Genomic DNA, 15,946 nt, shown 5'->3' on the forward strand with positions numbered 1-15,946 from the left:
TCCATAGGAGCCCCTAGGATCCTCCTTCCAGCTAGGCCCACGGCTTCCAAGGTACTCAGGGCTATGAGGTTGAGTGATGCCCCTATGTCCACCAATGCTCTTCTGATTTGGACACCATTTATGGTGGCTATTAGATAATGGGGTCTACGGTGGTCTAGATGCTCAACCTCCATGTCTTCATCAGTGAAAGTTATGGCATTGGTTGTCTCCAAGAAAGCTCGACCAGCATATGATTCTGCTATGAAACATTCCATTCTTGAATCTACTGCTATAGTCATGAGAGATTCTGTGGCCACTTTTCTTGCTTCTGGTCCAAATCCCAGCTAGTTGAATAATGATCTAAACTTGAGATTCTTCTAGAGGGTCCTGACTGTGTTCGGGTGGAAGGATCCTTTTGGCTCTTCTGCTTCTGTTGGGTTTCTATGGATTACTACAGCCACCACCCCTTTTCCTTTGTGGTTAGGCAAGGGATTCCTTTGTACTTCTGGCTCCTTCTGGGTGAGCTCCAGGGCTTCTCTTAACTTCTTGTGAAAGAGCCTGTGGAGGGTCCAGCAATCCTTGGTGGAATGCTTGACATAATTATGAATCTTGCAAAACAAAGGATTTTTTCTTTCTTCCTCGATTAGTGGTTTGGACACAGTGAATGGCCTAACCACTCCATCCCTGATCCATTTGTCCAAGACATGGTTTAACTCTTCTGCGGTACATGAGATCACCGGTGGTTCCTCGAACATTTTTCCATCAGGCCTCTTCCTTTTTTCTCTCACCGATGCTGTCATGGCTTGGGACGCTGGCATCCTCTTTGTCCTCATAGTTTGTGATGTCCTTCTAGTTCTCTGTAATAGGTCAGCGAACTATGTGATACATAAATTTTCAAGGTTGAGTTTGTAATCGAAAAGCATGTTAGATATGCAAGTCTCTACGAGTTCTTTTTCTTCATGGTCCCCATAACAATCTAGGGACACATCTTCAAATCTTTTGATGAACTAGACAGGATACTCTCCAAGCCTCTGCCTTACCATCTAAAGGCTTTAAAAAGTGACCTTGTCCTCACCACGGTAATATTTTGCACAAAATCTCTCCATCATTTCGTCCCAGGTCTTAATGGACCTAGGTTTCAGTGTGGTGTACCAAGTGTATGCTCTGTCCACTAAGGACTTAGCAAACTCTCTTAGACACAGCTCTCGGTTTCCTGCATAGGGGCCCATAATGTGGACGAACCTACTCACGTGTTCTACTGCGCTTCCATTCCTTCCATCAAAAGGATGGAACTTTGGTGGTTCATATCCCTTGGGGTATGGCTTGCCAAGGAGTTCTGGTGGGAATGGGGGATCCCGAGAAAATTGCTTGGGGATCCCCAAAAGTTTTTCCCTTTATTGGTCCAAGAAGGCACTGACATCTGCCAGTGTTAGGTACTGGGGGTTGGTTCCTCTTCCCACCGCTGACCCTCCTTCTGGTTGGGTCCTGTCTTGGTTGCCCACGAGGGGGGCGTTGTCCCTAACTTCCTGTGTCTTGCCTTCTTTGAGAAGGCGAACTTCTTGTTGCAAGTTTTTCAACATTGCAGTCATCTGAGCCATAGGGTCTGGCTCCTGCCTGGCGTTTCTTTGTTCTGACACTACCTCTTATTTTGTTAGGGGCACCTCACTCTTTGTCTGGAGGCCACTTCATTTTCTCCCACCGGCTCAAAGGCCGCGGGTGGCATATTAGCACCTTTGCTATTCCTTGGTCTTGGAGGCATGCTTTGCGAAGGGATTGTTTTCTTCCCTTTTCTTTTCCCAGTCCCTAGTGAAGTCGCCAAAATGTGAGAGTGCCTTTTTTTTCTCGGCACAGTGGCCCAAAGATCTTGGGCCAAATAATTGTTCTTAGTGGACTGGGTTTAGTTCACCGCAGCTAACAGGCTGTTTAAGAACTAAGTGGTGCACAAAACAAGCTTCCTACAACACAAATAAACTAACAAACGAAAATATTCGTATTGAATGACAATTCAAACAGCAAGGAAATGTGCAACAGATAAAATATGGCAAAAAGAAAAAGGGGTTAAGGATCCTTGAATCAATGAGAGACGTTTTATAAATTTATTTAATTATGATTACAATGCTCACTAAGACGTGATACAAGGTTCAACAAAGTTCAAAAATTACAGACTTTGATAGCTATTCGAGCTTCAAAGACTTGCAAAGTTTGAATCTTTTGAATCCGAGTACGTGCTATAGTGGCTGTCTAGGGGATACCGGGAGCGATTCCTCTGTTTTTTTCTTAATTTTACAGAGTCCTTTTATGGCTCTTGTATCTTTTCTAAAAATCCAAAAATGGCGATGTGTGTAGATGAAAAATCAATGAGTCGCTTCCTTTCTGAATGCCCGTTAGCTAGGACTTCCTCCTTCTTTTATAGTGTAGCTTCTAGGGTTCCGGGAGTACCAGTGATTTCTCCCTTTTGCCCCTAAGAGCTTGCACTATGCCAATTTGTTCAGGGACTGGTTGTTTCCCTCCTCATAGCTTCTTCCTTTTGGTGCGACCAAGCTGAAAGTCCCATAGCTGTTTTTCTATTTCGAGCTCCCCTCAGGCCGCTGCTCTTCAGTCCTTTCTTTCACCCTCCCAGCTTTTGGTTGCACTTCATTTTTTGTCATTTTCTTGAATAGTTAGTCTTTTTTTACTGCTGGGTTGAAAGCTCCCTTTCAGCTACCTCCTTTTATGCCTTTTCTCATTTTGCGGACCTCGGGACACAGCTCATGCATTTTCTGCTTCTGTACCTTCCTGATTCCACTGTCTGCCTGGGCGCATGAGACCCACATGCTCCTTGTCTTTTATCCTGCTTTAATTTCTTCTTATACTGTGTTGTTCGTTCCAGAAATCCTCGGACTTTAGTGACTTTCTGGGATTCCGGCCCAGCTTTTCTTATTGGACTCCTTTTGGTCTGTTGATCCTAACCAGTTGGGCCTTTCTTGTATTTTAAATTCTTTTTTCTCTCATGGATCGTTGGATCCCAGCCCTTTATTTCTCTAACTTTATTTTCATGAAATTGGCCCAACATGCTTATTTCTTTGGGCCTTAGACTGTGAGCAATTTTTTTTTTTGAACCTCAACAAGCCTTTATCCCCACAAGTCAAATTTAAAATTCTTACCTAAATTTAATACTACTTTTGATAATTTTTTTCTCTAATTTTTAATAAGATAGAACGTGTGGTGATTTTTATTGTGTGGTGATTTTTTTTTTTTATATATACAAAATAGAAACTCTACTCTAACTTAATCTATGTGTATATGTGTGTAAAATTAGTTAAATTTTTTTTTTTTAAAAGTAAACGTAATTAGTCAAATTTAAAATTCTTACCTAAATTTAATACTACTTTTGATAATTTTTTTCTCTAACTTTTAATAAGATAGAACGTGGGGTGAACTTTATTGTGTGGTGATTTTTTTTTTATATATACAAGATAGAAACTCTACTCTAGCCTAATCTATGTGTATATGTGTGTGAAATTAGTTAAATTATTTTTTTTAAAGTAAACGTAATTAGTCAAATTTAAAATTCTTATCTAAATTTAATACTACTTTTGATAAATTTTTTTCTCTAATTTTTAATAAGATAGAACATGTGGTGATCTTTATTGTGCTATGATTTTATTTATTTATTTTTTTATACAAGATAGAAATTCTACTCTAGCCTAATCTATGTGTATATGTATGTGAAGCTCCCTTCTAGAGACTTGAACCCTAGCTCTTGCCCCCCACCAAAGGTGTGCGGTGGTGTGTGGTGATTTTATTGAGTATATGTGATTGGTTTTTTTTTTTTTTTTTTTTAGTTCATTAATATTAGATTCTTAGTATTTTGCACTCATTAACTCACTTAACACAAAGATTAAAAAACTTAAATAAACACATAGCACAAACTTAAGTGGATAACTATGATATGATCCCCATATAAATTTAGACATATTGTGCAAAATTAGATTCTAATTTCAAATTCTAATTGAATTTTCTCTTAACTTTGCCTATTAATATATATATATATATATATATATGTATGTATGTATATATATGGATTTAGAATTGTACCCTTTTTTTTTCTTCCTTTCCAAATATAAGTATAATGCATATATTATGAAAACTTGAATTTTAAGATAATCTTTTGAATATTTATCATTTTATCTCTAATTTCTAATGCTTATTTTTTTGTATATTTTAGACCAAAAATTTAGGAAGAATGAACTTTGGAACTCAAAATTGAAAAGGCAACATACATAAATAATCAACTTAAGGTCCAATTAGACCAAAGTGGACCAAGTGGGCCGAATTGGACCAAATGGAAGGAGGTGGACTGAATTTGGCCTAATTGGACCAAAATGGAGCACAGTAAATGGTAACAATAAATGTTAAGCTTTGTTTTTAGATATTATATATAGATTTGTAAAAATTATATGTAGTAAAATTTGTACTAACTATAGTATCACTGGAAAAAAAAATTAAGAATTAGTTTATTGTGTTATTGATGTGGAACTAACCAATTATGTCACTTTGTAAAATTTTTAGTTAATAACAAAAATGTTCTTTTTACTATTAAAAATTTAAATGAAAACATTCATAAGATGCATCATTTAAAATAACTTATTGTTTGATTAATATTAATTTAAAAAAAATACTTAAATAACTTAAATAATTATTTTATTATTATTATTATTATTATTTGGACACAAACACAACCCATTCTTAGTCCTAAAAATCCTTATTTTCTCAAAAGCATTATGGTTTGAAAGAATGGAAAATAATTAAGAGGGTTTGCAAAGTACAGAGGATGCAAGCTGGAACTGCCACAATCAACATTTGGGTATAGCTTGTGTCATAGGCATATGACATAAATCAAAGCTGTTTGAAACTTTGAAACACATTCATTACAACATTTTCTTTCCATTTTAAGAACTTCCAGGGACTTGACACAATCGGTAAGTAAGCTTAATCTAGCAATATATAAACAAAGAGCAGATAAATGAAAATTGAAAAGTACATTAAAAACAAGAAATATACAAAGTCATTTGAAAAGGTTATACAAAGTCATGGATTAAATTTTTACAACATATCAAGCTGTTTCACTTTGTCCCTTCTCAATGGCAAGTGGCATGAAAGAAGTCTGCTGACTTTGATCCCCAAAAGATTTAGAAGAGCCAAATGCTGCGTTGCTAGATTCTCCTTTCCCAGATAGACGGCTGGAGCTGAAAAGTTGCACACAGCAATAATGTTTTTTAATGAAGCTGAAATAAAGAAAAAGAAGAAACTCACAGATCCATCCAAAACTATCCATAATTTGCACACAGATATTACCACCAAAGCTGAATAAAAGAATAAACTCAGAAACATCCTTCAATCCAATCCAATCCAATCCATTCATCCTAAGCTCATAACATCTCATTTGGTTGGTTATTTTGGTCAATACATAATCTTAGCCAAAAGGCTGAGAAAGGTCAACATAGGAGAAAAGGAAATCTATTCAAAGTTCCAGTGAGAACTTGGAAGTTATATGTTTCATAATCTTTACAATTCTTTTCACAGTATCTATTTTTGCAAAAGGATTAAATGCTGTTGAAAATGAAATATAACCAGTTTCCCTGCTCAGAAAGTTCATATAATGAATTTGAAGAGTTTATCAAATTTCACCTAGCTTTTCTGTTCCCCCAATTTCCAAAATATCAATCATATGGGTATGGCAATCACATTTTTAAACTTGAAATAGTTACCGCTTGCGAAAGTTGGACAATTGGCTGCCAAGCAAGAAGGGACTTGAACACCACCCAGTGTAGTAAACTGCATCCTCTGATAGAGTTGTACTTGGCTGCACATAAATAAGCAAAATATGACAAATAAAATTTACTTTCAGTACAAGTTATGACCCAATGATATGAGATATTTAATTTATCATAAATATTATTTTGTTGCAACTAGCAAGTCTGTCATAACATTACTTCTGTGTGAGTGAGTAAGTGTGTGTGTTTTCCCATTTAAACTTTTGATATGATCCTATCAAAAGATACTCTCATAAGAAGCATTCATAATATTCCGCAACAAAAAATAACAATTTATGAAACAAAATGTGCTCTATTATGAAAACAAAACTAGGGAAAAAAAAAATAAAGCATACTTACAGCTTGTTCATGGGAACTTTGAACAATAGATAGCTCAGAAGTCTTCATATGTCGGCTGCTTCTTTCATTTACAAGAAGAATTGCACATTTGCATGTAAAAAATAGAAGCAACACCCCAAGAGAGAACACCATGAAAGATTCCACAACTATAGCTGATCCTAGGGCTGTACCTCCACAGAGACAGATATGGGATTATCAACCAGTTAGATATATATATAGATGTGACTCAGCTGCTTCCATGCTAATGACTAAGGTGACAATGAATGATCTGAAAGGCCATGCACTTGTCTTGTTTTATTTGGTGCTGCCCTCATAAATTACAAGGGTAACTGAATCTTGGTCAAAATAGTAACCGTCATTCACAGAGTTGGAAATGCCTTTCCCAATACATTAATTCATTAAAGACACTTGGAAAAAAAGAATCAAAGGAAATAAAAATCAACATAACTTTAAAAGGAAAGATAGATGCTGAGCGAGTCCAAATCCTCTGTCTCATCAATTGTGCTCCACTTCATGCTCCACTAATAAAACTTGGACAACTAGCCTCTTTCATTAAATGAGATAATTCTGACTTTAATAAGAGAGGCTAGTTGTCTTATTTAATGAGATATCTCATTTAATGAAAAAGGTTAGTTGTCCAAATTTTATTGGTGGAACATGAAGTGGAGCATAATTGATGAGACAGAGGATTTGAACTCATGCTGAGCAATGTAAAGACACAAAAACAAGCAGAGGTAACATAGCCGTGACTTTAAACTCAGACAGGCCAGCTCTACCACATTCCAATTCTGAAGCAACTATCCAAAAAAATAATAAAGACAAGGCCTAAGAGAATGATATCTTAAAGAAACAATGATGATAACTCGGGATAAGTTGATTGTAACTTACAATGAGCTACCAATGAACTCATTGGCCTTCTTCTTATTAGATTTACAGCAGCCTCAGTATATAATGGCAATGATACCCTTTCAGAACAATCTGGATAACACCCATAGTTTCCCATATCATTTAATGTCAGTGTTAAAACAGCACCATGTCCTCCACCCTATACAAGAGAGACTCAATTACACATTATTATGGTGCAGTATATTATTCCTACATGCAATACAACTATTTTCACAAAATTTTAAGAGCTATTTGTACTTTGAACCTACATGGAAAGATATACATTGAATTTGAAGAGTTACAACACAACTTGATGCTTTTATGATACTAATCATGTTCAAAACCGTATAGCTGGGCTTCATTATACTAACAAATACTATGTGAATAATTGACTAGTAAAGAATAACTACTTTCTATCCAACACATCAACATGTTCCCCTCAAGCTTAATTCTAATTGATTATAACATGCCTAAGCGGTCTTATTGACATGCAAATAAGCAATAGCTTTCCCTCCTTTTGAGCTAGCACTATGAAACATAAGAAAACAGAGGGTCTCTTGAAGTGTCAAAGAAATATGTTTTACTTCATGGTTATGGTTTGAAAGTAAGCTAATTCCTCGTGTAAATTATGTTTGGTTATTTCAAGCACTTTTACAAGCGAAGGGAAAAGGCAGCATCCACATCACTGATCCAGAGGGTTGAAATTAAAATATACTCTCTGAGTGTGTGATTAAGGCAGCATCCACATCACTGATCCAGAGGGTTGAAATTAAAATATACTCTCTGAGTGTGTGATTATTATAGTAGTAGTAGTTGTTTTTATTGATATTGGATTTTCCAGAAGGGAAAAACCCGTTAAACACGTGTGGATCCACACACTGCTAAAATGAACAGAACTCATGACTTTAAGTCACAATTTAGTTCATTTTGGGCAGTGTGTGGATGCACACATGTTGTGTAATAAACACTGCCCGTTCTAGAAGGGGGTGTTTGTTGAGGCTAAAATGCTTATTTGATCGAACAAAAAGGAAAATTGTATAAACTTCTGCTTTATCTTCCAGTAACATTTCCTACTTGAAGGAGCACAATACTTCCAACTCCAAAGAACAAGAAGCTCACTCACATGATAGAACAGCTGTTTCAAAATATTGTTGCAGTCATTCACTGTGCCCCGGAATCTAATACCATTAGCTTTGACTGTAAAATGTTTTGAGATAGTGACATACGTCTGAAGAGGTTGCCAAAGATAAATATTCTTTAGCTTCAGTTCAGTTGTATTGATGAGCTCAGCTGGTAAACTAGTGACCAAAAATCCATCACTAACTTCCACAGAAAATGTGACAATAAAGTTCATCTCACCACCTGAAACATAAACCGTCAGCACAATGTCCAGCTATTAGAAGTCCACAGTCCACTAAAAATTTATGACGCAAAAATTCCATCAAAAAAATAATGGATAAGTTCAAAGTTTTACATAATGAAAAAACTTACTTCCAAACCGGTTTGGAAACCCACTACGTGGCCGTTAAAAAGACCATCAATGTGTACTTTTAGTCGCATAACTTTTTATTGAGTCATGTGATTATATTAAATAATACACGTGAATAGTCTCATAAATCTAGTGGCTGGAGGAGATTCCTCCAAATTGGTTTGGAGGAAAACATTACCGTTTACATAATTCACACCTATCTTGAACATGACAGAAGAAGAAAAAAATCTAAAACTTAGGTTGTGTGTTGTTTAAGTTATGGGAGAAAGCCCCTAAAGAAACTTTCTATTAATGCCCTAGACAAATTTATCAATAGCCAAAACTTTGAGATGCGACCATATTTAATGATCTGCCATTTTATTCATGCAAATTCCTCGTGTTAAGGCAAGAATTATATGTTAGATTATTCATCTAAAATGAAAAGTTTTATGCTTGAATTAGCTCCTTTAAGAGCTCTTTTTTTCACTCAAATCTATTTTTGCATATGAGTGTAACATGTCTTTTAATTTGAATTCTATGAAAATTATCTTTCCAAACGCACCAATTTATAAGAGGATGACCGTCTGAAACCAACATCTCATAACTAAACATCTTAAGTGAAAACTATTATGCTAACACTACAATCACTGTGGCATATAGTAATAATATTCTGATTTTTGTAGTATGATGCTTTTAGATATGGCACAAGTTTGATATCTCATATGGTACTTAACAATCAATATTTAAACCATACCAGGGAAGTTAAGAAGATCTGGATCCCCAATATAGAACTCAAACTTGTCATGTTCTCTGTTATAAATCAGAGTCTCATCTTCATTACCCTTCAGGATAATAATTTCAGGAACATGAATAAATGGAGGATCGTTAATAGGCTCCACAAAAACTGGAACATCCAAATCATTTTTTCCATTCTTGTTCCTAGTAGACACTTGAATCGTATCATTTCCACTGAAGTTCTGATTTCTGATTAGAGATAAATGAGAAAAAATATTCAGGTTACTAATGCGATTGTTGAGCACACACAGAAGAAAGAGTTTTTGCAAGTGGTTAATGAATTTGCATATCCAAACAACCTGAATGTCTACAAAGGTCAAATATGCAAAATAAATAAATAAAAACGTGCATCATGAATACCCAAAAAACACTATGAAATGCTGAAAGCAAAATTTTCAACCCAAAAGAATATTAAAGTGAAAAATAAAAGTACCCAAGATACTGAATTGCCTGAAGTGCAGAATTGATTACTTCCAAAGAACCTTCTAAAATCAAGTCCTTCGCTTCTTCACCCCCTCTATTTACAGAAAGTCCACTCCAAATTGGCTGCCAAAATTGCATCAGCATTGGACACAAAAAGATAATCCCAGATTGTGCACTGAGATTAACAGAGATGTTCTCCATCTGATCTGAATATCTTATCTCAAACCCAGAGAAACCCCTACAAAGAGCAAGAAAAAAATTGTGGGACATAATTGACCAAAATAAATTTTACAATAACAAACATATCAATAAAAGTTTACAGGACAAAAAGCTCCTTACCCAAACCTGGGACTCAACACATCTTCAGTTGCTTGTAGTAGGCTTGGAGAGGAAACAAACTGGGGTGGGATACTAAGAACAGAAATGTTTACAGCAGCAGTAGCAAGATTTCCATTTATATCAGACATTGTGTAAGAAAAAGAATCATTCCCATAATAATCTTTGTAAGGAGTGTATCTAAGAAGCCTTCCATACTTTAGGAGTGAACCATGACCTGGCTGACCAAATATAACATTCAGAAGTAGATCAGCTTTCCAAGAAATTTCTTCTATAGAATATATATATATATATATATATATATATGCTTGATCATTATAATCTCTAAAACCATGACCTGGCTGACCAAATATAACATTCAGAAGTAGATCAGCTTTCCAAGAAATTTCTTCTATAGAATATATATATATATATATATATATATATGCTTGATCATTATAATCTCTAAATTGAATAAGGGATATTGAACTCATAGCATCATACACGTCAACTATCAACATACAGGATTCATCATCACACGTGTCTGCACTATGCACAAAGCCCTCTTAGAATAATAAATTCCATATTCAATCAGAGGATTCTGCTTTTTTATAATGCAACTGAACCATAAACTATGCCCTTATAAAGTGATCAAAAGATTCTATCGATGAAGAAGAAAGACCAAAGAAAATTCTAGTCCAGGAAGGCAGATGAGTATCTGTTTGTTACCCTAATAGGCTAGCTACCATTAAGATAATTATAAATACCCTTCAGAGAATTGAGAGGTGGTGGGAAGGTTGTAACTAAAAGGCAAAAACTGCTTCAGCTCCTTATCTTACTTTTGTGTATTGAACAATACTTGCATTGTGGCCAGCAAAGTAGTCATTTGCTAAGGCATCAAAAGCAATGGACTCATCCTCCCAAACAGGCATTGTATCATTGTAGGCCATGGGAAAATATTCACCTGCAAAAGACAAGAACTTAAAATTAGAAAAGAAAGAACTGTATCTGTGTATTTATCAATTGCAAAGGTGCAAATGTGTCTCTATTAACTATTAAACTAAAGACTCAAATTTAATACACGGAGCATAAATCCCATTCTCATTTATATAACCCAGATACCACTAGAACATAAACCATAATGTGTGTGTGTTTGCATGCGTGTGTGCACATTAAGGGGATATATTGAATTTACTATTAAGATAAGTTCTATACTACTATTTCGCTTACTACTGTATATATTGACCCCAAAGGGACAGGGTAGAAAACGATTTCCATCAAAAGAAGCACACATCTCATAAGTTCCAACATCCTTAGCCAGATAATTTACAGTGTATGTTCCATCATTGTTATCCACAAACATCCAACTTGAGAAACCAGAATTGTTGACAGAAGCAATCTCTAATTTCAGCCTTGATTGTTCTGACAAAACAGGGTTATGAAATGAATCCATGAGTTGCACTACCACTTCATTCTTTATTAGCTTTGGTGCCTTGGGAGCGAATCTCAGAACTCCTGAGAGAGACACATTAACTTCCCCTGCAGATGAGGAGCCCATTAATCAGAAATGAACTGGAAAACTAAAAGGTTACACAAGTACATGCAATGATCATTTACAACAATATAAAGAAATAATAAGTTATGTAACAAACCTTTTTTATCCTTCTCAGGTTAAAGAAAGTAGTTGCTTCAAATACTTAACATTGTATGATTTTAATGGGTTGGTACAAATAGAAATACTTGGGATTTAATGAGACACTAATAATGAGATACTTTTTGGATTCAATGAGAGAGAGAGAGAGCACAACTGGGAAAATATTATATTATCTGAATAATGGTACCTGCTATTACTTCCTTGGTGATTGAATGACCACCATTCAGTAGAAAATTTCCACAAAATACACGAATTTCATAAATCCCACTTTTATCAGGTGTATAAGCTACATTAAAGGAACTGGCCTGAACTTTTGAGCTTCCAACAGACTAAATCCAGAAACAGTATACATATCAGAATATTTAAGCACAGCTGCTTAAAAGAAATATAAGATTATTATTCTTACAGTGTTACTCAGGTCCACAGATGGTGAAGGAGCAATTTCTATCTGGCTGGTGGCACCATATCTTAATGTTCTAGTGGGTTCACTGCCTAACTCAATGATGCGCAAATATTTGTAAAATTAATAGAATATCATTTAAAAATAAAAAAGAAGCAAACAACTAAGAAGTTTCTGAATAGCATATACCATTGATGATATGCAGAGGGGATATGCTTGGCAATACATAATAGGAATCAATTTGCCTTACAATCTGTACTTGAAGCCTTTCTACTTCAACTGGAGAGGGATATTGATAAAAATCGTTCAAATAGACTGAGAACTCTGCCATTTTCCCAGCAACCGAATTGTTTAAACCAGAACCATTTACAACACTTTTCAACCCATCGCTGTAACCTATTCATTTTCCAACATACAATGGCAACAGCACTTGATTAACAAAAGAATGACATTTACAGACATAGGAAAGCATAACAAACATCTCCACCAGGACCACCACTATGATTCAAGGCCCCACCAAAGAAAAAGAGGAAGCAAGAATGGAGAGGGCCAAAACAACTCACAAGATCATATCATGGTAATAAAATAAAAGAAGTGACAATCACTGGCGCCTAAATATTTTCAATGAAAAAATTTAGCAAGTAGATAACACACACCTACAAAGACAGTATAAGCATATGGCATATTGGAAATGCTTTTGTTATGCTTGCTATCATATACTGTGAGCGAAAAGTTCCCTGGTTCAGAATTGCTAAAAGAAAACAACTGAATTCCTGCCATGACTTCTTCAAAGTGCAAATCTGCAACAGGTATAGACAAATTTGTCTCTTTTTCAACAACTTCAGCATCAAATTCATACAATCCTGGAACAAGGTTCCCATATTGATCCATCTGGTGTATAAAGATTTCCATCTTAGAGTATAACTGCCACCCGTTTGGCTCAAAGTTCCATTTCGCCATGCAATTGGAAATCTCCAGAGGTCCTGGTAAAAGCCAGTGCAAAATATATTAGTAGAATGAAAAATAATGACACAAAAAATAAATCTTAAAATATAGAGTCAAATTTCTTGGTAAATTTATATGAATTAGCAAGACTTGCATTATTGGTCTTAGAGCTATTTTTGGTTTTTTACATCAGGAACACACTGATATAAGCCACCAGCATCAATAAGGAACATTTTCTTCAGGTTATGGAATGTCCACATCTACGAAAACCTTACTTCCCTGCTAAAAGAGTATTCCATTCGACAAGTATCTCAAAATTTATGGAAGTAGCATTTCTATTGAACAGAGAAGAAGAATGGGAATCCAAAATACTCATAACAATCAACCTTGAAATGAAGAATACATGGTTTCATCAGCACGATGGACTTGAAATGCAAAGAACTACAAGAATAATTAGTAACGAAGGAAAAATCCAAAGTCCTACATGTACAATTGGTGCCTCCCAACAAAACTTACAAGCTTGTAACTAAAGCAACAATACGTCACCTGGGTTAACCTTAAATGGAAGTGGAGAGCCATTTAGAGTTTCGTTGTCACCTTCTACACGCAATAATAGGTCTCCAGCTTGCACTGCAATAAACTCAATGACGATATAACCAAATTCATTCCAACCCATGAAAGTGATGTTGGGGACACTTGCAATGGAACCATTTGCATAAAGTGCTGACATAGTAAAATTATGTGAATTTGGCTCTTCACTGGTGGAAGAGATATTATTCCCAAATGCATCTTTTGGAAGTATTAGAACTATTGCTTTTGTCCCTGCTTCAAACTCATTAACGAGATTCATCCATGAAGCGACGCATACAGATAAGTGCATTTGGCCTTCAATTAGACAAGAGAAAATTGGTTTAGGCACTTGTACACCACCAGGAATTACATGAGTTTACTAATTAATACATAGCAATACTGATAAATATTTATATGAATAGTGCACCAGGCACTGAGTGATCCTCATTGCCCTACATTACAACATTTCTGAAAGAACTATCTATGATATGTATTTCATACAGGATTGAGTATTTAGCATCAAGCAATTCAAGAAAAGGAACACACAGAGACTCAGAGACAGTAGAATTAACATTAACAAATAACAATTCAACTCTCAAGACTGACTACAAATAATAATAATAAATAAATAAATAAAAACCTGGTTCAACTTTGAAATGCATGGATGAATCTAGCACTTCATAATGGACCTCTTCAATAATCACATTGAATAAACCAGCAGTGATAGGGGTGAAGTAAATTCTCCAATCATTAAAATCACCCCCGAAATCCGAAACAACCCCAGATACAAAAGAACTATTCCCTGTCTTTCCATTCACAGTGAGAGTGGGATTAAAAGCATTTTTGTCAATCTTGTCAGCATGTTCCAGTACTTTGATCTTTATTGTTGCGGTATCACCAGCCCTGAAAGCATCTTTATCATCCAACCAACTGAAAGCAAATTTAGGCAGTGATGCTTTATCTGCAGGCCACAAATGAAACCAAAACGGTTACAAGAAAAGAAAGAGAAAAGAAATGAAGAAACAAAGATAAAGTTATGAATAAGTACCTGAAGTTGCAAGGTGAGAACCAGAGACTGTGATAAAAAATAAAGCCAGAACTGAAATGACAAAACGCAAGTACATTTGGAATGCCATAATTGAGAGACAAAGTGAGAGTTCAAAGAATGACTAAATTTTGTAACGTGCAGTTCCATGAAGCGCATTGTTGTTGGGTTCTCTAGGCGGTTAGTTGCAGTTAGGAGCGGTTATTTCTAACTGCGACACACGACAAAAAAAGAAAACCTATAATCTACAGGCGGATGAATATTAAACCGTGTTACAGACTACAGTAGTGGAAAGAACCCGTGCGCGAGATAAAAAGATTATGCAGACAACGTGTGTGACCAGGGTCGTACAAATATATAGATTTTTTTTTTTTGAGAAGAGCCAAATAGATAGAATGGTTCTTCACTTTCTTCTGGGTCAGTAACGTACGGTTAGATGCCAAAAGATCATGAATTGAATTCTTTGATTTTTCATGCTTCCGTGTAGGATATTATTTCCTGCTACTTATTTTACTTGTATACTATATTAAAAATAGTATTAAAAAAAGATATATATATATATACACTAAGAGTATGTTTGGTGTGGGGCCCATGGGCCTGATGACCTCGGCCTATCATGTAGCAGGCCCGAGGCCCAGGCCGAGGAGCACAGGCTATTCAGGGCCAGGGTGAGGGAAAGCCTTTTTTTCCAATCCACACCGAGGACCACCTTATCCTCGGCCTGACGAAGGTGATTTTGGGGAGAGACTAACCCCAAAGTAAGCTGTCATTCTCACATTTAATGCATTCAACTAACTCCTCCTGGCCGCATTAATGGGGAGGTAACCCTTTGGCAGGATAACATTGATCAGAGTGAACCACTTGAGTACCGATAAGGCCTCTGATGGGACGGACGGCCAGAAAAGAAGGCAAATAGATGATCAACAGATGGAAAGAGGGGATAGGAAGATGAAAACTATAAAAGGAAAGTTAGTAAAGTAAACGAGAGGTGGGGGGGGGGGAAAAAAGAAGAAAGAAAAAAAAAAGGGAAAAAGCGAGAGAACAATAAGGCCTCCTTGGCCATAGGCCGAGGAGCATCCCCCCATTGGAAAAGAAACTCTTAGCATTCTTCTTCTTTATAAGAAAGTTCATGCATGGTGATCGACGGCCAGCACCTAAACCTCTCAGCCCACTCTCTATAAATTTATTGTTTGGGCTTATTGGGCTGAAAACCCATCACTCAGGGTCAATCCAAATTGAGTCCTTACAATTGGCGCCGTCTGTGGGGAGGATTAGGGTGCTGGCCGGCGCACCAGATAAGTGTTCTAAGTTC

The 15,946-nt window shown here is 36.0% G+C and overlaps 1 protein-coding gene across 4 annotated transcripts; it reads right to left on the reverse strand.

Moving 5' to 3' along the window:
- Positions 1-4,985: 4,985 nt before the first annotated feature.
- On the reverse strand, positions 4,986-14,348 carry LOC112028221 (protein GAMETE EXPRESSED 2). 4 transcript variants are annotated; one of them, XM_065760490.1, is made up of 16 exons: positions 14,230-14,348; positions 13,566-13,904; positions 12,731-13,057; positions 12,264-12,470; positions 12,081-12,166; positions 11,862-12,003; positions 11,251-11,559; positions 10,860-10,984; positions 10,045-10,262; positions 9,716-9,943; positions 9,242-9,471; positions 8,143-8,381; positions 7,023-7,179; positions 6,135-6,298; positions 5,730-5,824; positions 4,986-5,246 (listed from the first exon to the last, which is right to left on the reverse strand). In XM_065760490.1, the coding sequence occupies exons 1-16, from the start codon at positions 14,249-14,251 to the stop codon at positions 5,075-5,077; spliced, it is 3,060 nt and encodes a 1,019-aa protein (XP_065616562.1). In that variant the 5' UTR covers positions 14,252-14,348; the 3' UTR covers positions 4,986-5,074. The 4 variants fall into 4 exon arrangements, with proteins under 4 accessions (XP_065616562.1, XP_065616563.1, XP_065616561.1 ...); XM_065760491.1 differs by having other exon boundaries at positions 4,986-5,207; positions 6,135-6,304; XM_065760489.1 differs by having other exon boundaries at positions 6,135-6,304.
- Positions 14,349-15,946: the final 1,598 nt, after the last annotated feature.

The sequence above is a fragment of the Quercus suber genome, unplaced genomic scaffold (genome assembly GCF_002906115.3).
Source record: "Quercus suber isolate HL8 unplaced genomic scaffold, Cork oak 2.0 scaffold_369, whole genome shotgun sequence".
In the NCBI taxonomy this organism is placed as follows: domain Eukaryota; kingdom Viridiplantae; phylum Streptophyta; class Magnoliopsida; order Fagales; family Fagaceae; genus Quercus; species Quercus suber.